The sequence below is a fragment of the Podarcis gaigeae genome, assembly GCF_964106915.1.
Source record: "Podarcis gaigeae genome assembly, chromosome: 5".
NCBI classification, from domain to species: Eukaryota; Metazoa; Chordata; class Lepidosauria; order Squamata; family Lacertidae; genus Podarcis; species Podarcis gaigeae.
In genome coordinates, this window is record NC_139681.1 from 95,670,184 (window position 1) to 95,694,697 (window position 24,514).

The window sequence follows — 24,514 nt, forward strand, 5'->3', positions numbered from 1 at the left end:
AAGTTGTAAAGTATCACTTCCTTTGATGTTTAAGGCAGCAACTTTACATATGCAAGTTCAAGTTACAATATGCTCAGATTCTGTTATTACCATTTAGATGAAGACAGTGTGCTGTTGTGGGCAGAGCAGCCTATATCTAGCCTACACATCCTTTGCCACATCCTTGTCCATCTAAAAGTGGTGGCTGCAATCTGATATTTCTATTTCCTTTCCTAAAGAATACTTCGTTGAATTAATCAATGCACTGAAATATATCCTAATCTGAACAAGTGTGCTCTAACTGAGATAAACTGGTAGAAATACAAATACCTAAATGCTAGTTATGTTTTGGAACAGATTCTTGAAAGCTACTGAAGGGGCAAGTTCTCAAAATTCAGTATTTGGCAGCAATGCTAATGAGGAACTACAATGACTGATCGGTACCGAAATTTCATAGCTGCCTAATAAGATTGTCTTTACTGCAATATTTTTTATTTTTTGCCAAGCCAAAATGCAGCTAGAAGATCACTGCTGCACACTAGACAGACATGCTCCATGCATACTACAAACCTGACCAGAGAAGTCTTGCATGAGCAGTATAGTAATTCAGGACATTGCTTTATCGAACTGTTATATAGGCATACAAGGTCAACATTCCAAAGCCACATGGCTCTGGTAATTTGCCCTCAATGCATGCAAACACATTTCATGGATAACAGAAGTTATGATTTGCCCAATAAAGCTCTCCTTCTGTAGAAACTAGGAAAGGCATGGCTAGCAGCAATAGATCCTTGCATGTTCTCTGCAAGACACCAGCACAGATCAATTCTGCTCCCCACACCTGCTTGTAATACTAAAATCTGCAAGTAGAAACTTAGTAGTGGCATCCCTTTTGTTTAGAACGGCAGCCAATTCTGCATCAGTGGCTTCTGGAGTGCCACTTGGGACTTGCTGTTCCAAGAATGAAAATTGTATCTCAGCAAAGAGATGGAGTTATCTAACAAATCTGTTGCCAAGTGAATTACATGAGGTTTATAACATTGTTACATTATTTTGCTGCCCTGGACAGAGTTATTAATAGTGTGGCATCTATTGGGAAATAACAACATTATCTGGACAAGTGTTATTGCAAGCATGCACATTCCTTCCCATCTCACTATCATTTGGCCCAATTGTGGCTTAGTCAGCAACCCTGCTTCCTTGCAGCTTCCGCTTTGACAAGCAGGCTGCTTAATAGTAAGATTCAATCATCAATTTTCTACTTGTAGCACTTCCATAATGCACCAGATCCACCCAAGAATAGCAGGTAGGACTTATCTCCCATACTACATATCCTGGATTAGCTGGATTAGTTTTGTATCGATACACAATCGTGCAACGGGATCTGTGCAAATTACAACCCACTTCTCTATACATGCATAAGGGTTTTTTTTTAAGTGTTAACTGTGATCTCTTGGCACTGTACAGTACAAAGCTCTCAGACAAAATCCAGAACTCTTAATTTGACTCACTAATTTTTACACTGTTTAAACCATGCAAGGTTCATGGTATTTACTTTCACATATTAGGCAGACACATGCTGTTCAATGAAAGCCAGGAGCTCCACTTGAGACTGGCCACAAGTGTTACAGGTTTTTAAAGCTCTGCCCCAATCCTTTGCAGCCAAGTACGTTTAAAAATAGTTAAAGGGAAACATGTTTCAAAATAGTTAACTAGTTTCATATCACAGCCCTCCTATGAGAAGAGGATTGAGAGTCCTGTGATAGAAGATGGCAGCACAGATCAGCTGTAATAAGCTGTGCAGAAGTTCCAAGCTCATGCAGGCAGCTAGGCATGCTACTATTGGCCCTCTTCGTCTTTAGAAATTTGAGCTGTGACCAATCCACAATCTACATTAGTCACGCTGATCATGTCTAGGCACCAGATAAAGGTGTCCTTTGAAGCTTTATTCTGTGTGTCCATAGTGTACAGGTTTCAAACCCCTCTCCCTCCCCCAAACCAATAGTTTAATGTACCATTCAGGAGGCAGAAGAAGCACTTTGACAAGACCAAAAAAAAAAAAACCCATGCACCAACTTTCTGGCAAATAGGCAATAGTGAATGCTGGGCTCATCATAATAAATTTGATCCAGCTTTATCAGTCCACAAAAAGTAGGTGACCTCTTATCCCACATATACCAATATATTTCTACTTTAACAACTTTTGTAAGGACTCCTGGCAGGGATAAATTAGCCGCAGGTAATGGGTAAGTTGCTATTTACAAACCTGAATAGTGAGGCTTACATTATCTATTCAAAAATAGGGAGAATCAGTTTAGCATGAGCTCCTGAGGTAGAGCCATGCTTAAGTGTCAGGAGCCATGTTCCAAGCCTTAAAGCACAACTTTCCAAGGCTAGAAACAAAGTTAAGACACATTCACACATTATGCATTACACTGAGCTGATATGAGGAGTGATATTTTGGAGACTAGGTACAGTAGCTGAACATGCAGTAGATCCAGAATAAGACACTGCAGGCAAAATAAGAAACTCATTTGAAAGTGTGGCCTTGGCTGTAAGTTATAGTTGCACTCTTTTCATTAGAAATACAGTAACTCCCTGAGAAGTTACGTAGCTGTAGAACTTGACTTTTACTTTCCCTCATCTGGTGTGCAGAATGTTTTCTATTATGTCTCATCTGCCAGCTACTGGAGTGTGGCTATACTTCACAAAACTACAATTAGTAAAGAGGTATTTACCTTTTTTCAATCTTTTGTATATTTTAATGTATGGTTATGATTTTTTCTTGATTTTAAGAACCTGATTTTACCTTTGCTTAAGAGGAAAAATTCATCTTTAAGACTATAATTATGCACTTAAAGGCTACAGCTTCTGCCAGAACAGTGCTTAACAGTAACAGGTTATGAGACCAACAGTCACCAAAAGGATCCAAGGTCTGCTGCCTAAAGCATAACAAAAAAGATCAGACACCAATCACCATAGCAGGCCTAAGTCTGAAGCAGAGATATAGGAAACTATGCTAAACCTGTACTTCAGGGGCAGGGAACTCAGGTGCATAGGCCAAAACTGACCCACCATGCTTCTCAATTTGGCCCATGAGACCATTCTGAGGAAGCCATGCTCATCTGCACTACGCCGAGCATCATACATGCCATCAGATGTGCAGCAAGTAAGGGTGAGTCTTCAAGCAAACAATGAGGAGCTTAACATGAGCTTCAGATTCCTCCTTTGCTGGAATAAGGGCTGTAACAGGGAAGGCAAAGCAGCCCTGACAAGCAGAACAGAGAGTAGGCCACTACTCTACAGCAATTGTAAGTCTCTGAGCCCTTGGTGGGTGAAAAGTGTGGGGTTGCTCTCAGCCAGTTGTGCGGCAGGCTTGAGGGCTGGGCTGGGGTTGTTGTTTTTTAGGATTATTTTATTATGCTGTGTACTATTATGTACTGTATTATGTTTTTAATATTATACTGTGTAAGGTATGTTCTTAATGTTGTGCATACCCTGGGATCTTTGAATAAAGGGTTGTATATAGACCAAATAAATAAATAAATCTTGAAGTGCAGAATTATAGTAAATGCTTGCAAGGTTGACTCACTGGGTCAAGTTCTAGGATTCTACAAAGCATGCATCCGTTTCTTAAGCTGAAGGAAGATAGGAGACAAAAAAGATACTAAAATCTAGTCCTGATCCAGAAGCCAGCTGTATTTCTAGGGAGCTAGAATTAAACCATGCTCTAAACCCAACAGAGAAGCACTCAGGAATCTGAAACAAGACACCATGGTGCTACATTCAAGACAGATCTGTGATCGTCACAGGAGTACAATGATTAAAGTGACAATGATCAGCATCTGAGCAGTTTCATAGGCTTTAAGTACTTTCCTAAAGAAATTAAAGCCTATGAAACTGTTCAGATGATGATCAATGTCACATTGATGGCTGTAGCCCTGTAACCATCAGAGACTATCCTAAAGAAGTTCTCCTCATACTAGAATCAATACGGCATTTAAGGAGAGCTATTCCCAACTACACTACCATGATGGACATTTGACTGGGAATGATTCAAGCCATGATATACCCAGAGACGTAGCAGAATAGACACAGACTGGATGCAACACATAGCACACAATCTCTACATGCATACACAGTTAAAGCAGCAGCTCAGAAGCTACAAGAACTTGGATGCGGGTGCAGAATGAAAGCAGGGTGAAAATGTTGTTGAAGTACTTACCCAATGTCATCCCTGTAGACTCGAGAGATTAAAACCTCTCCCTTATGATTATAAATGAATAGGCCTCCAATCATGTTGAAATCTTAATCTTTCTTTTCCATGGTGCTTAAATCATATCTACAGATACAAGAGAGGAGATTATGAGACTTACGGTACAGAGCATAGGCTTAAGACAATTTAATAGCTTTGATAAGTCGGCTAATTCACCAACTCCCATTTCACCAGATCAAGATTATTCTTGGACACTGGCTTGTTCCCATCAGCGTATGCCTTGCACGTCTATTCCAAACAATCAGTATTTATGCATCCTAACAGAACATGCTGTCATCTTAATGCTTACATCATTTACCAACAATCCCTACTACACAGACAGTTCCATAATATGCAGTGCTCAAATTTATAAATCCAATTGCCAGAACAAGGTTCTGAGTCCTTTCAGGTTTTGGGAGAATACCAATACCAACTGACATCAGTGGACTTCTAGTCCCAAAACTACTCTTTGCCTAATAAGCAAACACTGGCTTTGAAGCTTGTCCAATTCCCCTAATTAGTCACACGGAACTGCAATATTTAAATGAGGTAGTCCAATAAGATATTTTCTTATGATCTCTGGTCAAGGCAAACTTCATATTGTGTTCCTTAGAGTCTAAGCTAGACTTATTTGCAAGGTGCAGCTGAAGAGTTAAGTAGCTGCTCGTCTGTACCTGCATAGGTCTAACTTCAGTATCAGCCTTGCAAAAGCAGCTCTTGAAAGCACACTTGCAAACAGTGCAAGTTACTTCACCACTCAATAGGCTCCTAGTTACATGAATCTGCATGCAGCCTGCCCCAACACTGCAGGAGAGATTTCTAGAGCCACCTGCTGGGTGATTTCTAATTGAAGCTTTAAAGTTCTGGGCTTCCCCAGGCTCTCCATGGAAACTTAGAGCTGATGAGAGTTCTCAAGTAGGAATAAGAAGTATTGATTTCATAGGGTCCACAATTCTCATGTTTTACCAACTCTTTATGTTGATTAGTGGCATGCTTTATAGGTTGGATGATGTAATGTTAGCTATGAAAGTGCCCTGCTAAGGGATAAGAAGGCATGCCAGCCAGCCATTTTCAGAAACTGCATAAGAGCAAAAATATGTTACAATTTTCACTTAGTTGTGGCAGTGAGCTTAGGGTTTAAGATTTTTCACCTAAGCAGATACAAATGTGTACACTTGACTCAACTTTTTAAAACAGGAAGGTAGCATCCTTCCAGGAGCAAAGCATTAAGGAGATAGAAGCAAGAGAATATTGTTAGTAGCAACAACTGCCTCTCCACAAGCCTTATTCTTATTTGCCAGGATGCATATCAGCTCTTTGAGGAACTCTGACAGATGCCTACCTCCAGCCAGAGAAACCAGGAGCTCTAGACATCTTAAGGAAAGTGGGGTAGGATAGATGCTTTTAGATAAGAATTCAAGGATGTACCACCACAGTTCTGGGAACAACTGGGCCATAAAACTTGTGTGCATTCAATTATATAACAGAGAGGAAGTACCTCAGGAGTAAGTGTCATAGATAGTGCTATGAGTATTCTGAATGAATTCTGTGGCTCCTTAATTAACAGATTGGCAACTCCAAAAACAGAACAGTCTTGTAAGACACAGAACTAGCAACATTAGATTGTAGTACATTACACAGCAGGATGACTCATTGCGGAAGGTTGCCAAGATTTGTTCCACATAAAGACAAAGTCATGTTCCAAGTAACTGTCCATAGCTGTTCTTTGGAATTAGAAGAGGAAGCTTTGTTCTCAGTTCTGCCTTGAACCAACAGCTCATGATATGTAGCAAGAAAGTTTATATTTTAAACAATGTAAAGTAGGCTTGGGTACAGAATCCACCATTTGTACCAAATTATGGAATAGCACGGAAGTTTTTTTTTTATAAAAAATGGTTTAATGTGAATGAGCAGCCAAATTCTTACTCTGCTCCTCCCCAGTGCCTACTGCTGCCATGCAGCTGGGAAATAAGACACAATCTGGTTTATCATGACATCCAAGGTAGAGGCACACAGTTTGCTGCTCTCCAAATAAACCACAAACAGTAAGCCAACAATTTATTATTTGTTTCATAAAATTTATATACCATCTGATTGTTAAAAAGAAAAAAGCCTCAACGTGACTTACAAAAATCTTGACTAGTATTTATGGTTTGTTTGGAGAGACACAAACTATGAGCCCAGATTCAGATGTCACCATCAGTCACATTCTGTGTAGTTTCCCAGCAGTGCAACTGAGAGTTTTTTGGGATGGGTGGGAGGGTTGAGTGAAAACTTTTCAGATGCATTGATACACTGGCCAGGCCTAATAGCCATCTTCAAATATCTTAAGGGTTGTCACATGAAAGAGAAAACTTGTTTCATAATCAATAACCTTAGGCTCTAAATTTGCATTTCCCCCCTCAATGTCATGCTCCAAGAGTTGTTGTTGTTGTTGTTTAGTCATGACCGACTCTTCGTGACCCCATGGACCAGAGCACGCCAGGCACTCCTGTCTTCCACTGCCTCCCGCAGTTTGGTCAGACTCATGTTTGTGGCTTCGAGAACACTGTCCAACCATCTCATCCTCTATTGTCCCCTTCTCCTTGTGCCCTCAATCTTTCCCAACATCAGGATCTTTTCCAGGGAGTCTTCTCTTCTCATGAGGTGGCCAAAGTATTGGATACGTTTGATCTTCTTGCAGTCCATGGGACTCTCAAGAGTTTCCTCCAGCACCATAATTCAAAAGCATCAATTCTTCAGTGATCAGCCTTCTTTATGGTCCAGCTCTCACTTCCATACATCACTACTGGGAAAACCATGGCTTTAACTATACAGACCTTTGTTGGTAAGGTGATGTCTCTGCTTTTTAAGATGCTGTCTAGGTTTGCCATCGCCTTTCTCCCAAGAAGCAGGAGTCTTTTAATTTCGTGACTGCTGTCACCATCTGCAGTGATCATGGAGCCCAAGAAGGTAAAATCTCTCACTGCCTCCATTTCTTCCCCTTCTATTTGCCAGAAGGTGATGGGCCCAGTGGCCATGATCTTTGTTTTTTTGATGTTGAGCTTCAGACCATATTTTGCGCTCTCCTTTTTCACCCTCATTAAAAGGTTCTTTAATTCCTCCTCACTTTCTGCCATCAAGGCCGTGTCATCTGCATATCTGAGGTTGTTGATATTTCTTCCGGCAATCTTAATTTCGGCTAGGGATTCATCCAGCCCAGCCTTTCGCATGATGAATTCTGCATATAAGTTAAATAAGCAGGGAGACAAAATACAGCCTTGTCGTACTCCTTTCCCAATTTTGAACCAATCAGTTGTTCCATATCCAGTTCTAGCTGTAGCTTCTTGTCCCACATAGAGATTTCTCAGGAGACAGATGAGGTGATCAGGCACTCCCATTTCTTTAAGAACTTGCCATAGTTTGCTGTGGTCGACACAGTCAAAGGCTCTTGCATAGTCAATGAAGAAGAAGTAGATGTCTTTCTGGAACTTCATGGATCACTGCCTTGACGTGGCGAAGGGGCTTAAATAACTCAGAGAAGCTATGAGCTATGCCGTGCAGGGCCACCCAAGATGGACAGGTCATAGTGGAGAGTTTTGACCAAACGTGATCCACCTGGAGCAGGAACCGGCAAGCCACTCCAGTATCCCTGCCAAGAAAACTCCATGGACAAAGACAACAAGCTCCAAGAGTACTAGGTGGAATAAGACACTACTGTACAGTGGTACCTCGGATTAAGAACTTAATTCGTTCTGGGGGTCCGTTCTTAACCTGAAGCTGTTCTTAACCTGAGGTACCACTTTAGCTAATGGGGCCTCCCGCTGCTGCCACCGCACGATTTCTGTTCTCATCCCGAAGCAAAGTTCTTAACCCAAGGTACTATTTCTGGGTTAGTGGTGTTTGTAACCTGAAGCATCTGTAACCCAAGGTACCACTGTTCCTAGCTTCTTATACAATAATCCACAAGTATCAGCTTGGGCTACTAGCCAAGTCTCTACCTTTTTGGCTACTGATTCTGCAAACACAACAGGGTCTTGCTTCATTGGTTCAAGGACAAGGAAATTACAGCCATTTTCTTTTCTTATCCAAACTGCACAAGCGAACACCTGTTAGAGGCTGCTGCGAGTCGGAGGGAAAAGATAGTCTGCCCTGGCAAGCAGAATTGTGGCCATCCAAGTTAATATCAAATTGGGATTACCACTTTCACAAACTGCTCTGAGAGAAGCAAGCAGCTTTATCATTGCTTGAAGGGAGTAGCACAAATTCGTCTTGTACACAAATCAGCACATCCATTTTAACAACGGCTCTTATCTTAGCTTCCTAACGGTGCTGTGCAAGGGAGATTATAGACAGCAAACTTGCACATAGCCATTTTGAGCTGATGGCAATTACAGATCACAGCCAGCCATGCATATTTTGTTCCGTTCTCCAAATAATGCAGATAGCATCAGTACAGACTAGTATCTCTCTCAAATAACTTCATGCTCCTTAGAGCTCAATTCTTCAACCTTGCTTCCCCATCATCCTGAGCTGCCATAGCCAATGGTCAGGGATGACAGGAGCTATAGCGCAACATGAGGGGAGACCCAAGGTTGAAGAACACTGTCTTAGAGCACTGCTGCTTTTCTCAACCCTATTGGGAAGACTTCCTCTCAACACAGTGGAACACTTTCTATTCTACGTATCAAATATTATTTGTACCCCAACAAATTAGAGAAATTTATGTTGCTGACTAACTTTGTCACAAGGAGTTCCACAGCTCAGCTCAAGCTAAGTAGTCAGAGCTCAAATGAGCAGAATATGAACAGGCTCATCAGAAAGAGAAAATATGATAGAGATTTACAAAAGTATGCATAGAGTGGAGTGAAAGGTTTCCCCCCACCTCTCATAATACTAGAGCCAATCATCAATCAATGAAAATGAGGGGTAGAACACCAAGGACAGTCAAAAGGAGCTTCTTCATACAGTGAGAAGTAAAGCTATGAAATTTGTAACAAGAAATGTCCACCAACTTAAAAGGGAGTTAGCCTTATCCTAATCGCAAAGAAACACTTTGTTGGAAGTAGGGTTGGGTGATAGCTGGTTTTCAACAATGTGATATATCACAATGTTTCAACATCGTGATGAATCGTGATGTCTGAAATAAGGATGGAGTTACGTAGAGGCATTGGCTGGCTTCAGGGTTTTTGGCAGGTCAAAAATTATGAAACCAATATCATGATATGGACTTCAAACCAGTTTGGAACAATGTATCAATATATCGCCCAGCCCCAGTTGGAAAGCCCTAGATTTACAGTGGTACCTCCTGGTTGCAAACAGGATCCATTCCGGAGGCCCGTCCGCAACATGAAAAGCCTGCAACATGAAGTGCCGTATCTGTGCATGTGCATGGCGCAATTTGGAGCTTGTGCGCATGCGGCAAAACCCAGAGGTAACCCATTCCAGTACTTCCGGGTCGCCACAGGACACAACCTGAAAAAACGTATCATGAATAAAACATAATATGAGGTATGAGAGTATATGGCTCTCTGATCTCTGAGAGCCATCTGCTACACAGATTAATCAGCTCAAGTCACCATCACTTATAATGAATGCTGTTCCCCTTACCCAGTTAACTATAGTAGCATTTCTCAAACCTCTTAACAGAGAAGTCCCACAGTATTTGAGATATGAAAGCTGGGAGTTAAATGGCACCTTAAACCTAGGTTATGGGCGCAACAATGGAATGTCGTGGCGTACTATTTATATAACAATTTATTGTTGTTGTTGTTGTTTAGTCGTTTAATAGATAGATAGATAGATAGATAGATAGATAGATAGATAAATTTATTGTCATTGTCCGTATATACACAGTATACACAACAACGAAAATCAAACACCCAAGACCGGATTCACATACACATTCGCACGTATCTCCAACACTCTCATCCTATTCAGACATAATCTATTAGAACATAACATAATCCAGAATATAACATAACCTATTAGAAGCATAGCATTACCTAAAACCTATCTCATTCCTTACTACTTTTCGTGACCCCATGGACCAGAGAACGCCAGGCACCTCTGTCCTCCACTGCCTCCCGCAGTTTGGTCAAACTCATGCTGGTAACCTCGAAAACAGTATCCAACCATCTCGTCCTCTGCCGTCCCCTTCTCCTTGTGCCCTCCATCTTTCCCAACATCAGGGTCTTCTCCAGGGAGTCTTCTCTTCTCATGAGGTGGCCAAAGTACTGGAGCCTCAGCTTCACAATCTGTCCTTCCAGTGAGCACTCAGGGTTGATTTCCTTCAGTATGGAGAGGTTTGATCTTCTTGCAGTCCATGGGACTCTCAAGAGTCTCCTCCAGCACCATAATTCAAAAGCATCAATTCTTCGGCGATCAGCCTTCTTTATGGTCCAGCTCTCACTTCCATACATCACTACTGGGAAAACCATAGCTTTAACTATACGAACCTTTGTTGGCAAGGTGATGTCTCTACTTCTCAAGATGCTGTCTAGGCCTGTCATTGCCCTTCTCCCAAGAAGCAGGCGTCTTTTAATTTCGTGGCTGCTGTCACCATCTGCAGTGATCATTGAGCCCAAGAAAGTAAAATCTCTCACTACCTCCATTTCTTCCCCTTCTATTTGCCAGGAGGTGATGGGACCAGTGGCCATGATCTTCGTTTTTTTGATGTTGAGCTTCAGACCATATTTTGTGCTCTCCTCTTTCACCCTCATTAAAAGGTTCTTTAATTCCTCCTCACTTTCTGCCATCAAGGTTGTGTCATCTGCATATATGAGGTTATTGATATTGTTGATATTATATAACAATACAAAGTTGAAAATGAATGAACTGCAGCTAAAATATTATGTTCATTTTTCCATGGTCTAGTCCTTCCCCTGCCCACCCTCCTAATATTATTAAGAGGGTCTCTTCTCCTTTCCTTCCACTCCGCAGTTTCAATCTGAAATTTTGGGTGCAGTACTGTGCCCAGAGCTCAGGAACAGCTTGCACTAATGAAATTCCCTGTCGCAAATTGTGCCTAGAAAATGGGAGTTTCGAACACTGAAGGCACAATTTTCAGTACTGAAAATGAGAAGCCACTGGACAAAAAGAAATGTGTGTTTCTGTGAGCCAAGGCATTTACTCAACTATGGAGGAGTCCACCATTGGCATTTCTGATTGACACTGTTCCAAGTCTGCCTCCTGTTTGGAAGCCTGGAGCAGTGACTAGGCAAAAGAAGAAGAAGCTTGTCCTCAAAAAGAAAGGCCAAAAGCAAGTGGCAGTGCAAGCAAGTTCTGCCATTAGCCCTGTACCTTTCCCTTAAAGGCACCCCTCTCAGCCCAGCTGCCGACAATTTACATTAGGTTCCCTATTAACTAGCAAAAATCTGAGGGGAAGGTGAAAGCCATTCCAGGAAAGAGGATGCTCTTTGAAGAGTTTGGACCTTGTCCTCCAGCAAGGATAGCTGATCTTTACTAGTGATCTCAATATAATTTTAGAACATTCAAACAGAAATGGGCAATTACACAAACACCCCAAGTCCCAGAAGGCCTCCTTGTAAACTTTTAGCAAGACTGTGAGGTGGTACTGCTACCATCAATCATTTCTAGTCTATCTATGCAATTGATATACATATATAGCCAGTTTTTTAGCAGAAACCTTTGGATTTGTCCATGAGCATTAAAGCCAAAAATAAATTGAACAACTATATGACTTTTAGAAGACATCTGAAGGGATGTTTTTAATGTTTGAAGCTTTCTTGTGTTTTTAATATTTTGTTGGGTGTCGCCCAGAGTGGCTGGGGCAATCCAGGTTTTAAAAGGTACCGTATTTTTCGCTCTATAGGATGCACTTTTTCCCCTCCAAAAATTAAGGGGAAATGTGTGCGCGTCCTATGGAGTGAATGCAGGCTCCTTGGCTTCAGCGATAGCAACACGAAGCCTCTGAAGCGCAGAGGGAGCGCTCCCTCCGTGCTCTGGAGGCTTCGCGTTGCTTTCACTGAAGCCTGGAGAGCGAGAGGGGTCGGTGCACACTGACCCCTCTCGCTCTCCAGGCTTCAGGGATAGCCGCCTGAAGCCTCCGGAACACAGCGGGAGGTCCCGCTGCGCTCCGAAGGCTTCAGGGATAGCCACCAAGACACAAGTCAAGACAGCGAGCGGGATGGATCCTGCTCGCTGTCTTGGCTTCTTTGCTCTTCGGGGCTGGGGGGGGGGGCGAGCTTCACCCGGCAGCCCTGAGAAGCTCTGGGAGAAGCAGACAGGCTACACGGTTTTTTTTCTTGATTTCCCCCTCTAAAAACTAGGTGCGCCTTATAGAGTGAAAAACATGGTAAATGACCCCTAGATTGTTAAGTCCAGTGAAAGGCGACTATGGTATGTGGCACTCATCTCACTTCAGGACGAGGGAACCAGTGTTTGTCCACAGACAGCTTTCCAGGTCATGTGGCCAGAATGACTAAACCGCTTCTGGTGCAACCTGACACTGTAGTGGAAGCCAGAGTGCAAGGAAACACCACTTACCTCCCCTGCCGCAGTGGTACCTATTTATCTATTTGCACTGGCATGCTTTCGAATTGCTAGGTTGACAGAAACTGGGACAGAGCAAGGGGAGCTCACCCCGTCACACGGATTCAAACCGCTGACCTTCCAATTGGCAAGCCCAAGAGGCCCAATGGTTTAGACCACAGAGTCACCCACGTCCCTTCATCCAGGTTTACCAGACCACTGAAACAATAAAGTAGCCTTAAAATTTAATGAGTTCTGGTGACCTTTGGCCAAATCACAATCACCCGCAAGATATCAACACTACTATTATAGTCAGGATTACAGCTATACTATTATAGCGGCAGTAGGAATAGTACCACCCATGCAGTTATCATGTTCCTGTGGAATATGAAGCACTATGAAACCTGTATAATTCATTCTTCCACCTACTTTTAAAAGAGATACTAGCACTTTAAGGCAAGAGTCGTCACAGCAGAATGCTATGCCGGCTACTAGTCCTGCCTTCCTTTCTGGAGGAAAGAAAAATAAGGTAGCCATCTGCACACTGGAAATTGGCTTAAGAGAAAAGGATTTATTGTGTATTTCAGCCAGCTATTTTTTTCAGTCACAATACTTATGTGCAACCATGGTTGGTATGATTGGTATTCCAGGCACATAGTGCATAGTTCCAGGCACATAGTTAATTAGCATGTCTAGAACACTACAAAAAATCACATCTTCTCAGCAATGTGATATTTCTACTGCTTTCCAAAATAAATGTGCAAAGACTGCATACATCTCTTGTTCCTTATAGCCTATTATATGCCGCTCTCCACCCAGAAACACTCCACAACTGAAAGAAACATACATGTTACCAACAAATATTGGGAGGGAGGTGGGGGAGCAGAATTTTATGCTAACTCAAGCAAGTTGGCAATAACTTCCTGCACCCTCTACCCCAACCCCCGCTTCACACTTGCAGAGACATTACTGGTACAGTGGTACCTCGGTTTACGAACTTAATCTGTTCTTGAAGTCCATTCTTAAACGTTCCACCGTTTGGATTCTGTTCTTAGACCAACGTAAAGTTCTATTTCTGGTTTTGCAGAGTTTGTAAACCGAATTGCTTTTAAACCGGACTGTTCTTAAACCGAGGTACCACTGTATTTCCTTTGGACATAAATTACTTAAAACTTTTGGATAGAGGACTAACAGCAATTCCAACTTCCTTCCCAAGGAAATGCCTCTTTTCACTGCCTTGGTCAACAACATGCAGCCAGCTCTGGATGAAGTCTGTTATTCCTGGCATCTAGCCAATTAAACTGAATAGACTTCCAAAGAAAAACCTTCACTTATTCTTGCACTTGCCACATGCCTCATTCAAATGATAAAGTTACATCTTCAAAGCTTCTTACAGCGGGGTGTGCAAGACACCACACCACAGGAATTTTGGGCTAGGTTGTGGGGGCAGGGAACAAAAGAGAAGAGCTACCAAGAAGCCAAAAGTCTCCTGCCCCATAAAGAAATCCAGTAGTACCATCTTTGCTTGATCATGCTGACAGCACCCCCCCCCTCAAATATTGAATCACACTAACTTGGCCCCGATCCCACAAATGCTAGCCAAATTTGAAGCCCAACACTCCTGAGCTACTACATCAACAGGACCCCAAGTTGGGGGGGGGGGGGGCAAACATTTGTAGCTTGCCAGTTCTGCATTAAGCTGCATGGAGCCTCAAACACTGGGACAGGCAGCACTGCCCTCAAAATACAATTTCTGACTTAATGCGCTCAAAAGGTAAAGGACAAAAGGCAAAGGGACTTACTCATGGGGGAACCATGCAAGGCCTTTCTACCTCACGCTGAGGATTCGCTGCATGCGAGTTGAGTAATTTCAGAAGCATTATAAATAAGGGATGAAGAGAGTGATGAGGACGGACCCACTGCCGTTCCCCTGACCCAAGTTCAAAAACAACGGGCCTCACACTCCCTGCAGGATTGATTTATTTAAATTTAATCATTTCTTGCATCTACAGCGCACCTTTTCCTCCAAGGACCTCAAGGCATCACACATGGATCTCCTCATTTAATCCCCAAGACAGCCCTATGAAGTAGGTTAGGCTGAGAGGCAGTAAATAGGCCAGGTTCACCCAACGAGTAGGGATTTGAACTCTAGCCTCCCAGGCCCAACACTAACCACTACACCACACTGTCCCTCCCTTCTAACCCCGCCTCTGGGCCAAAGCTAACTGGTAGACAGCCTGCCTCACGAAGCAGAAAGTCCCAGGTCAGGACCCCTGACCACATCTCTAGGGAGGGCCAGCAAAAACCCCGGAGAGCCGCTGCCAGCCAGTGCCGCCAACACTGAGCTGGGTGGCCTCGGCATGAGGCAGCTTCCTGCGCTCCGCGAGTGCCAAGCCTAATGGGAGGCTCCTCACGAGCAACGGGCTCGTCCCGATCCCACCCAGAACAGCCACGAGCACCCGGAGGAGACACATCCTTACCGAGGACGTGCGCTGGTGTTTTTGCTCTGAAAAGCCGAAGCGGCCATGGGAAGCTTCACGCCAGAAGAGGGAAAAGGCAGCCCGTTATTCGCACGCCCCGTTTGCTGAAGGGCGATTCTCTCCCTCACAAACCCGCTTCCGGCAGGCCACATTAATTAATGAATTGAGAATAAATCAGAATAAAATTATTTGTACCCCGCCCATCTGACTGGGTTGCCCCAGCCACTCTGGGAGGCCCCCAACGTATAGAAAAACGCTATAAAGCTTCCCGGGAAAGGGCGCCCGACCACATCCCTCGAAGGCTGGAAGAGGCTTAGGAACAGCGGCCCTCAAGGGCGAAGAAGAAGCCCCTCAGGAGGAGGACGAGCCCAGCCCGCGTCGGCGAGGCCCCCTTTCAGAAGAGGAGAAGGAGCCACAATGACAACCACCCTAACGACGAAAGAGCCGGCAAATGGGCCGCAAGAAGAAGGCGGCGGCGACCACCGCCCGGCCGGACTCACCTAGTGGCGCCGTCGCTGAGGCGGCTGCCGCTGCCGGTCCTTCCAGCTGCGCCCCCTCCGGCACCGACTGGCAAGATGGCGGCCGCTCCCCCCTCCCCTATCACTGCAGAGCCGCCGCCACTGCGCACGCGCGGGTCGCGCCCGGGCCTCAGGACGCATGCGCTGCCGCCCTCCTTAGAGAGGGCGAGGGCGAGTTCGGGATGGTGGTTAAGGACGAGCGGATCCCGAGGAGGAGGGGCGGGGCCGATTGCTGCTGCTGAACCCAGAATGCAACGCGCAAGATCGCGGATTCCATTCGAGGGCACGATGGGAAGTGTAGTTTATATCCCTCCGTTCGATTACAGAAACTGCTTACGGGATGATGAGGCTGCCGCCGTTGCATACTGGGCGCGGGGGGGGTATTTTATTTTATATTATTTTTATTTAGTGGGAAAAGTGGACGAGGCTCCTGCACTTTTAATAGGGTTGAGTTGAGGGTTGCCTTTTTTATTTTTGCAGAGGGATTTTCAGCAGGTGGAGGTTGCACTGGGGCAGACAGAGACATCTCCCCACCACCATCACCCCCCAGCTGTGACATTTCGTACAATTTCTTCTTCTTTGGCGATCCCTCGTAGCCAAGATTGTCTTCCATAAACACAGTTTTGATAATGAGTCCATAAGTGACTGTGGAGGCCAATTCTGGATCCACACGTTCTTCCGCAGTGGGGACAGAGGTTTCCGGATGGGAGTTGATCATGGTGTGGATTTGCCAAGCGTACCTTCCTCCTAGCACGTGTCTCCCTTGCGTCCTGAGTTCGAGTGTCTTCAAAGCCCATGACACCTTTGGTAAAGGCTGTTCTCCCGCAGGCCAGTGTTTCCCAGTTGTCAGTGTTAATACTACATTTTTTTAGATTTGCCTTGAGACAGTCTTTAAACCTCATTTGCTGACCACCAGCATTACGCTTTCCAGTTTTAAGTTCGGAATAGGGTACAGTGGTACTTCGGGTTAAGTACTTAATTCGTTCCGGAGGTCCCTTCTTAACCTGAAACTGTTCTTAATCTGAAGCCCCACTTTAGCTAATGGGGCCTCCTGCTGCCGCCACGCCGCTGGAGCACGATTTCTGTTCTCATCCTGAAGTAAAGTTCTTAACCTGAAGCACTATTTCTGGGTTAGCGGAGTCTGTAACCTGAAGCCTATGTAACCTGAGGTACCACAGTAGTTTTTTTGGAAGATGATCATCAGGTATGCGCACAATTTATTCACCACTTGACTGCAAATAAAAACCAACTCTCAAAGCTGTTTACAAAACAGTAAAAGAAAAATTTGCAACCCTACTTTGAACCATACAAAACATTTAACAGGGGAGAGGCTGGCTGAGCCTTTTCGTGGATGCTCCTTCCAGTAATTTTTATAATTAACTTTTAAAAATGTATTATATATTTCTAAAAACAAGACTGCTCATTTGAAATGAGCTGTGCATCAAGCTGGCAGAAGCAAAACTCTCATTTTATTTCCTGTAATGATGGTGTTATTATTTGTGTTCTTCAGAGTATTGTTTTTTCAAAAGAGGAATGACAAATTGGTTTTGTCCTATTAGGAATGCAGCAGTAATTGGCCGCAGGTGGGAGAAGGAAAGTGTTAATTGTGTGATTCAGTAGTAAAGTAATACACATGGATGCTTAAAGGGAATGGGGTGACAAGCTACACCTGCTGAAATTCCCTCTTCTTTACACCTGCTAGGTAAAGGTAAAGGGACCCCTGACCATTAGGTCCAGTCATGGCTGACTCTGGCGTTGTGGCGCTCATCTCGCTTTATTGGCCAAGGGAGCCAGCGTACAGGTCATGTGGCCAGTATGACTAAGCCGCTTCTGGCAAACCAGAGCAGCGCACGGAAACACCGTTTACCTGTTTATCTACTTGCACTTTGATGTGCTTTCGAACTGCTAGGTTGGCAGGAGCAGGGACTGAGCAACGGGAGCTCACCCCGTCGCGGGGATTTGAACCGCCGCCCTTCTGATCGGCAAGTCCTAGGCTCTGTGGTTTAACCCACAGCGCCACCCGCGTCCCGTTACACCTGTTAGAGATGTATAAATTCCATCTTCTATATGCCCATTAAATAACCTGTTCTCTTTTAGACCTGGCCACTGTAATTCATTAAGATTTATACCCCACAGGCAGCTAACAAACATAATCTAAAGGGCATTTATCACATGTATATTTTACAGCCATGCCATACTGTCATGTCTGACTGTAAATAGCATCAAGCAACTCAAGTAAATTGAACTTAAACAAAGGGAATTACAGGCAGCCAAAGAACACTGGTCATTTTTGGGTTTCCCACCACAAAACAAAGGCTTGTCCTGTTCATTTTATTTTTAGAAATAAGACACCTACACTTCAAAAAGACTTGTACGTTAAAAAAATCTGACAGAGGGGTAGCAGTATTATGAAGTTTCTGCCCCCAGAAATAGTATTTAAGGAGCCACAAGACTTATTTTTGCCAACAGAGCAATGGCATAGCAGATGAACAGACAGGCTGAAGAAGAAAAATCTGTCTTCAAGAAAAATGATCCCCTGGCTACATTCTGAAGTGGTCCATATAGTTCCAGAAGCATGTACTACATGTTTTTCTCAACATTTGTTTGTGTGCAGTTGATGGGTGGTATTATTCCGAGTATACTAGCTGAATTTAATGAACACGGCTAAGTCCATTAATTTCAGTGGATCTACTCTTAGTTGAATACGACACCCCCACACCTATATATACACCTTTTCTTGTAACTTGAATCTATTGGTATGGGTCCTACCACCAGAGGAGAAAACAAGCTCGCTCCATCTTTCATGTGGCAGCCCTTTAAATATCTGAAGATGGAGGTGCCGGTACCGAGTGTGCTTGAGTTCCCACAGAAAAAACCAACACTGGCTAGATATTCTTTCAGTCTCCTCTTTCCCAGGCTAAATATACCCAGCTCCTTCAACCATTCCTCAAAAGGCTTGGTTTTCAGACCATTGATTATCTTGTTTACCTTTGTCTGCCCATGTTCCAGCCTGTCAACAGCCTTCTTAAATGGTAGCACCCTGAACTGGACACAGTATTCCAGGTGCGGTCTGAGCAAGGCAGAATAGGTTGGTGCTTTTATTCCCATTGACTTGAAGTGCACCAGTGCCTTGTTATCTTGTCCCGTTTGCATAGATAATTGCCTGAAAATTCTCAATTTCCCAAGTTCACTGTACTGTCAAAATACATTGTGAGGTTATAAATGCAACTCATCTGCTACTTGTTGGTAGAGCCTGCTGCATCTTTCCCTTCCTTCCAGTTCATTCTTCTGCTGAGGGATGGAAAATTGTAGACACCATTGACAACCACTGGGACGGGGAGCTGACACAGGTGTTGGTGAACAGCAGAAAGTGGCTTCTGTGTGCTGTTGCCATTTTGTGCAGGGTGTTGCTCCACCTCCTCCTTCACATTTACCTGCCTTTTCAGAAGAGCCACCCATTTTACCATTGCTTGTTTTCTCCACAACCTTTTCCTTATATTTTACACATCCCTTTCTTCCATTCTTTTCTTGTCCACTTGGTATTTTATTCTCTATACCATTCCCCCTTTGTTTTTAACATCTCCGCTTTCTTCTTTTGCATTCTCACCTCTGCCATGGCCCTCTTTCCCCTGCTTCCTATCTGTCCCATTGCTCCTTTTTGTACAATGGTCTCCCCTGGAAACCAGGCTTGCATTTGAGCCACAGCATCCCAAGAAACTGCTCCAAAACCTCATTCGGTGCTTGGGCTCTACTCCAGAAGCTGGAGGGAGCCAAAAGGGGCATTTCCATAAGCATTAAAGTATGTGGGTGTGTAGACATTATAGCGAAATGAAAGCTGAAAATGTGAATGGGGCCAGAGCATCTCACTCAGCTGAGACGCTGAGATCCAGCGCCAAGGGTCTTCTGGTGGTTCCCTCATTGCAAGAGGGGAGGTTAGAGGGAACCCAGCAAAGGGGCTTTCCGGCGGTCATGCCCACCCTGTGGAACGCCCTCCCAGCAGATGCCAAACTGATAAAATAGTTATGTGCTTTTCAAAAGACACTGACGGCAGCTCTGTTGAGGGAAGTTTTTAGTGTGTGTTGTGGTATTGTGTTTTTACTATTTTTTGTCGGGAGCTGCCCAAAGTGGCTGGGGCAACCCACATGGGCAGCACAAAGGTTATAATAATAATAATAATAATAAATACAGCTGTACCTTGGAAGTCAAACAGAATCCATTCTGGAAGTCCATTTGACTTCCAAAATGTTCGGAAACCAAAGTGTGGCTACTGATTGGCAGCAGGAAGCTCCTGCAGCCAATTGGAAGCCGCAGAAGCCCCGTCAGACATTCAGGTTCTGAAGAACATTCACAAACCGGAACACTCACTTTCGAGTTTGCTGCGTTCGGGAGCCAAAACGTCCGAGTGCCAAGGTGTTCAGGATCCAAGGTACGACTGTATATGATCATGATGGTGTCATGTGTACGAGGGGCAGGCGAAATCTTTTGGACACTGACAAAAATGAGCCACACACAGGCAAGGTGGAGTCCAATAAAACTATTTTATAAATAAAAACAAGTAGGGTGGTTTCAATTTATATAAAACCGAAGGGTGCGTGAGGGAAGGGGCAATATGTGTGACGAGAGAAAATAGCACCAAAGTGGGGGGGAAGGAGTTGAAAAGAGATCAAAATGGCGACCTAGTACCAGGTGAGGAAGGGACTAGAGGAGGAGGAGGAAGAGGGAAGACAGAATGGCAATATAGCACCAGGAGGAGGAGGGAGGACAGGCAACATGACACTTGAGATCACGGGCAACGCCCTGAAAGAGAGACTAATGGTAGGCAGAAAGGGGGGAAATGGTTCAATAGACCAAATGAGCAGAGCAGTGGCAAAGGTGTAGAAGAACTGGCATCACGGTGGTGGGCGTAGGGGACTAGCAAAAAAGGGGGAGCTGATGCTGGACTGGAAAGGAAAAGAGGAGTGAAGGAACACTTCAATCTTAAAAACAACAAACCCCACAAGACATTCCAAAAATGGTTGATATTTGGTGCAGAAGACAACTGTTGCATGGCAGGAAGGCCAAAGGTGGTTATGGGCCGTAAGGGGACTAGAATGTACCGTCTAATAGAGGGTGCTTCTCCCAACCAGGTCCTTGGCAAGAGCACAAAAGCAGTTTAGCTAAAGATGGGCTGTGATAAATCGTATTAATTTTTGCATCAGCGTGGGATGGTCAAGGGCTCTGGAATTCTCCACTGAACAAATCCCTACCATAGCAAGCAGAGTTAAGTATTGCTTCACGTGTGATGAGTTTCCTACAAGAACTTCTGTACGGGAAACTGCATGAAAATTGTGTAAAGTCACCCATGACTGTATGTGTGCTTTGCAGTTTAGTATAACTCCTCTATTGCAAGCCTTCCCTGCCTGCAGATGTAAGAAATTCTGCACATGGGTGGCCAAGAAGGATGGGCTAGGATTCACTGAGAAATGCAGTGGAGAGGGCAAGTATAGAAAAGGCAGCGGGATTAAACAGAATCCACAAGGAAGGGCAAAGCGCTACACTGGGTGAAGATGTCTCTGGACTTCCTAAATCCCTTCTTCAACCATTTGTATTTTCTATGATTTAGCAAACACGGCCACTGTGCCCCCCCTGCAAGTGTGAGGGCTAGGAATGTTTTGGAAACGGACATTGCCCCATGTGTGATTCTGGAGTGTCTATTTCCAGATAAGCCAGAGGCCTTGCTTATACCCCCAGACACACAAGAAATGCAGAGTGTGCCCACAGAGCAGTCTGGGCTTGGTTGTGGGACTCTTTCCCCCCACCTTCAAGCCCAAACCTTGCTGCACTTATGTCCAAGAAAAGGGAAGAAACCAGAAAGGCCTAACAGCTGCTAAGGAAAGGACTGCAAGGGAGACAAGAGTGAGCCCTTATTTTCTACACATGCCCTGCTCACTTGCTTTTCACTGGTGTGCTGGTGCTCTTTCAGAGGGTGGGGACAGCAGAAGCAAGAACTCAGCTTGGAGAGTACATTTTTAAAGCCCCCTCTTCCATGCACAACATTGAAAAGTTAGGCCTCGTTTCCAAGCATGGCTCAGCATCAGTTTGGGATGGATAGTGGCATGACAACTGGCATAAAATGTGCTGGTCTAAGTTAAGGGTGAGGCTTCAGCTAACCTTGGGCACGTTCAGAATAAACGTGGTCATAGTTCATTGGTAAACGTACTACTTGTCCCTCAGCTATCAAAGGGAAGAGTCCATGATTACAGATCACCACAGCAGTCTTTAAAAAGTAGCAGAGGAAAAAGCTATGGACAGACAGCCACTCCTCACTGATCCTTAGCCTGGGTGATGGAGCTGCAGCAAAACAATTTGGCACTTGGGTAAATTAAGCACACCTCTAGTAGAAGCTATGGTTGAGAATAGTTATGGTTAAAAATACAGTTAAAATATTTATTAGACTTCTGCATCCAAGAGGGAGGAGGCTCAGCAATCTGATATTTGCTGGAGTACATAAAATCCTTTTTTGGGGGGAGACCCTAAAAACAACCCAATGAAAATTTCAGTGTATTCTCAATCGCCAAGGAAAGATGAATGAATGTTTGGGGGAGGAGGGAAACGGACTGCAGCATCACGGCAGAGGACAATGCTGCGTGACAGGGACAGTGAACAGGAGCGCCGCATAAGTTTATTGTTTATTTTGCTGCTGGCAATCATGGTGCAGGAGTCCACTTTGGGCAACTCATCTGGCCCCTGGGACATAAGCCTAGTGCAGCAACTCTTCTGATTTTGCAGATCCACCCATGTTCACAACCATGACGACCCCCAAAGTTTCTTTGTTAAAATCCTCATAGAATTGTAGAGCTGGAAGTTCATCCAGTCCAAGCCCCTGCAATGCAGGAATCGCAACTAGATCATACATGACGGGTGACCTTCCAACCTCTGCTTAAAAACCTGAATCCCACAGAACTTATTTCATACTATTTGTGCTCATGAAATTATCTTTTTGATGATATTTGTCTACCTCCCCATCCCCCATCTCTTCCTCCCCCCCCACACACAATCACTTTTTCAGTTTTGGGATTGTTAAAAAGAAAAGTAAGGATGAAAGAGAGGTAGGAGACAAAGAAGAGGGGGAGGTGGGCAGAGGAAATACCAAGGGATACTGCTGCCAGGGTTATGTAGTGTGGATGCACGGCATAAACGAAACAGTGGAGCAGGCTGAGAGCAGAGAGCATCTAAAAACAGCTTGGCTTAAGAGACAACGGACTGATGGGCACAAGAGAGACCTGGGTGTGAAAAGGTGGCAGTAAAAAAGGCTCTACTAAACAGGCCACTGGACGTCGAAGAGATACAGCAAGAAGATGGCTCACCATGAGTGCTCGGGTAGAGAAAGAAAGGATATTAGATATTACTTGTACCTGTAGCACCTTCAGGAACATGAACTATGGATACTGGGGGTTGGCACTCTTGCTATTGGCGCTCATCAAGACATGGGAGGCAAAGAATCAAGGAAGGGTGTGAGCCTCTTTGGCAGCTTCCAGCTCTTATCACCATCTGAGAAGCTCTCAAAGGGAACTCTCACCTGCCTGGCAAGGTGGGAGCTCTCCTCTCAACCTCATGCCAATGGCCACCAAGCTGCTACATCTTATCAGATGGAAGACTGAAGGCACAGCTGGATCTGAGCCCTGCTCCCTTCCCGGGGTTATGGATAAGGTGGGGCACCTTCCACCAGGATGGAAAGAAGCCATCTTCAGCCCCCACATGGCCAAGTGCCTGCCTGCAGGGCTCTGCATCTTCCTCGGTTGTGGGGGAGCCCAACCACCACAGCACGCTGCGGCTCTCCCCAGCACGGGCGGCCAGCTCAGAGGAAGTCAAACACCCCGTAATTCTTGGCTGCTCGACAGAGAGGGACACAAAAAGGGGCGAGAAGAAAGAGGGCATGTGTTTAGGGCAGGAGAAGTGAGCCGGCAGGGAAAACACAGGCGAGCAGCAGAGTCCCCAGGCAGATGCGGATTAATGGGTTAGAGAAGGGGTTATGGGGGGAGGGGTTGGCACAAGCAAGGGGGGGGGGGACGCGCCTCTGCAATCAAGTCCAGGGGTGGTTCAGGCCAGGCTGCCGGGCGCTCTTGCAGGCAGGGATTAGAATCAAAAACATTTAGTTCAGTTTATTTTCGGGGTTTTTTCCCTTTTCATAATTGCCAAGACCAAAAAAAGGAAAGGAAAGGAATCCCCCGCAGGCCGGGCTGTTCCTAGGAGACAAAACCAACGGGGGTGGCAGGCAGGCGGAGGGAGGGGCGGTGTTTCACATTACATCCACAAAAAACTCACTGGGGTTGCCCATGGCCATTCGGAATGACTGTCTACTGGCCGTCAGTTCAGGGGGCACAGAGGCCAGGTCTCGGCCAGGGGGAGCCCCCGGGGGTCCCAGGGCGGAAGGCGGCGGAGGCATCAGCAGCATGGGAGGGCTGTAGAGAGGCGGCAGGCCGGGAGGCCCGTAGGACTGCTGGCTGTGGTGGCTGCGGATGCTGTGAGCCATCGAGTGGTGGCTGCGTTGACTGGCCGGCACCGAGCGCTCGCTGGCCGCTCGCTCCCTCCGCATGCTGCTGCGGCTGGTGTGGTCCGACTCGCTGCCGCTGCCGCCTGACTTGGACTCCCCGGCCTTGGGCTCTCGCTCCTTCCTCCTCTCGCTGCCGCTGCGGTTGGAGCCACTGCTCCGGCTTCCTGCACAAGAAATTGGGGGGGGGGGGGAGGACAAGAGAATATTTGGGTCAGGCCCATCAGAATAGGTAGGAATAACCTCATAGGAGCCTCCAGCTGTCACTTTGCTGGATTGG

General features: G+C 45.2%; 2 protein-coding genes across 4 annotated transcripts in view; both read right to left on the reverse strand.

Moving 5' to 3' along the window:
- The window catches only part of AP2M1 (adaptor related protein complex 2 subunit mu 1), a 30,390-nt gene extending 14,435 nt beyond the window's left edge, over positions 1 to 15,955 (reverse strand). The window contains exons 1-2 of the mRNA XM_083739766.1: positions 15,687 to 15,955; positions 4,205 to 4,321 (exon numbers count right to left, since the gene is read on the reverse strand). Coding sequence (XP_083595892.1) covers positions 4,205 to 4,278 — 74 coding nt within the window. The 5' untranslated portion in view covers positions 4,279 to 4,321; positions 15,687 to 15,955. The remainder of the gene's footprint in view (positions 1 to 4,204; positions 4,322 to 15,686) is intronic.
- A 4,268-nt stretch (positions 15,956 to 20,223) lies between these two features.
- DVL3 (dishevelled segment polarity protein 3) overlaps positions 20,224 to 24,514 on the reverse strand; it is a 52,820-nt gene continuing 48,529 nt past the window's right edge. For 2 of the 3 annotated variants that reach the window (XM_083739461.1, XM_083739462.1), the window contains 2 exons: positions 24,009 to 24,401; positions 20,224 to 23,573 (listed from right to left, as the gene is read on the reverse strand). In XM_083739461.1, the coding sequence (XP_083595587.1) occupies positions 23,542 to 23,573; positions 24,009 to 24,401 (425 nt within the window). In that variant the 3' untranslated portion in view covers positions 20,224 to 23,541. Of the gene's footprint in view, positions 24,402 to 24,514 lie in introns of all 3 variants that reach the window. The other variant, XM_083739463.1, reaches the window with a different exon arrangement.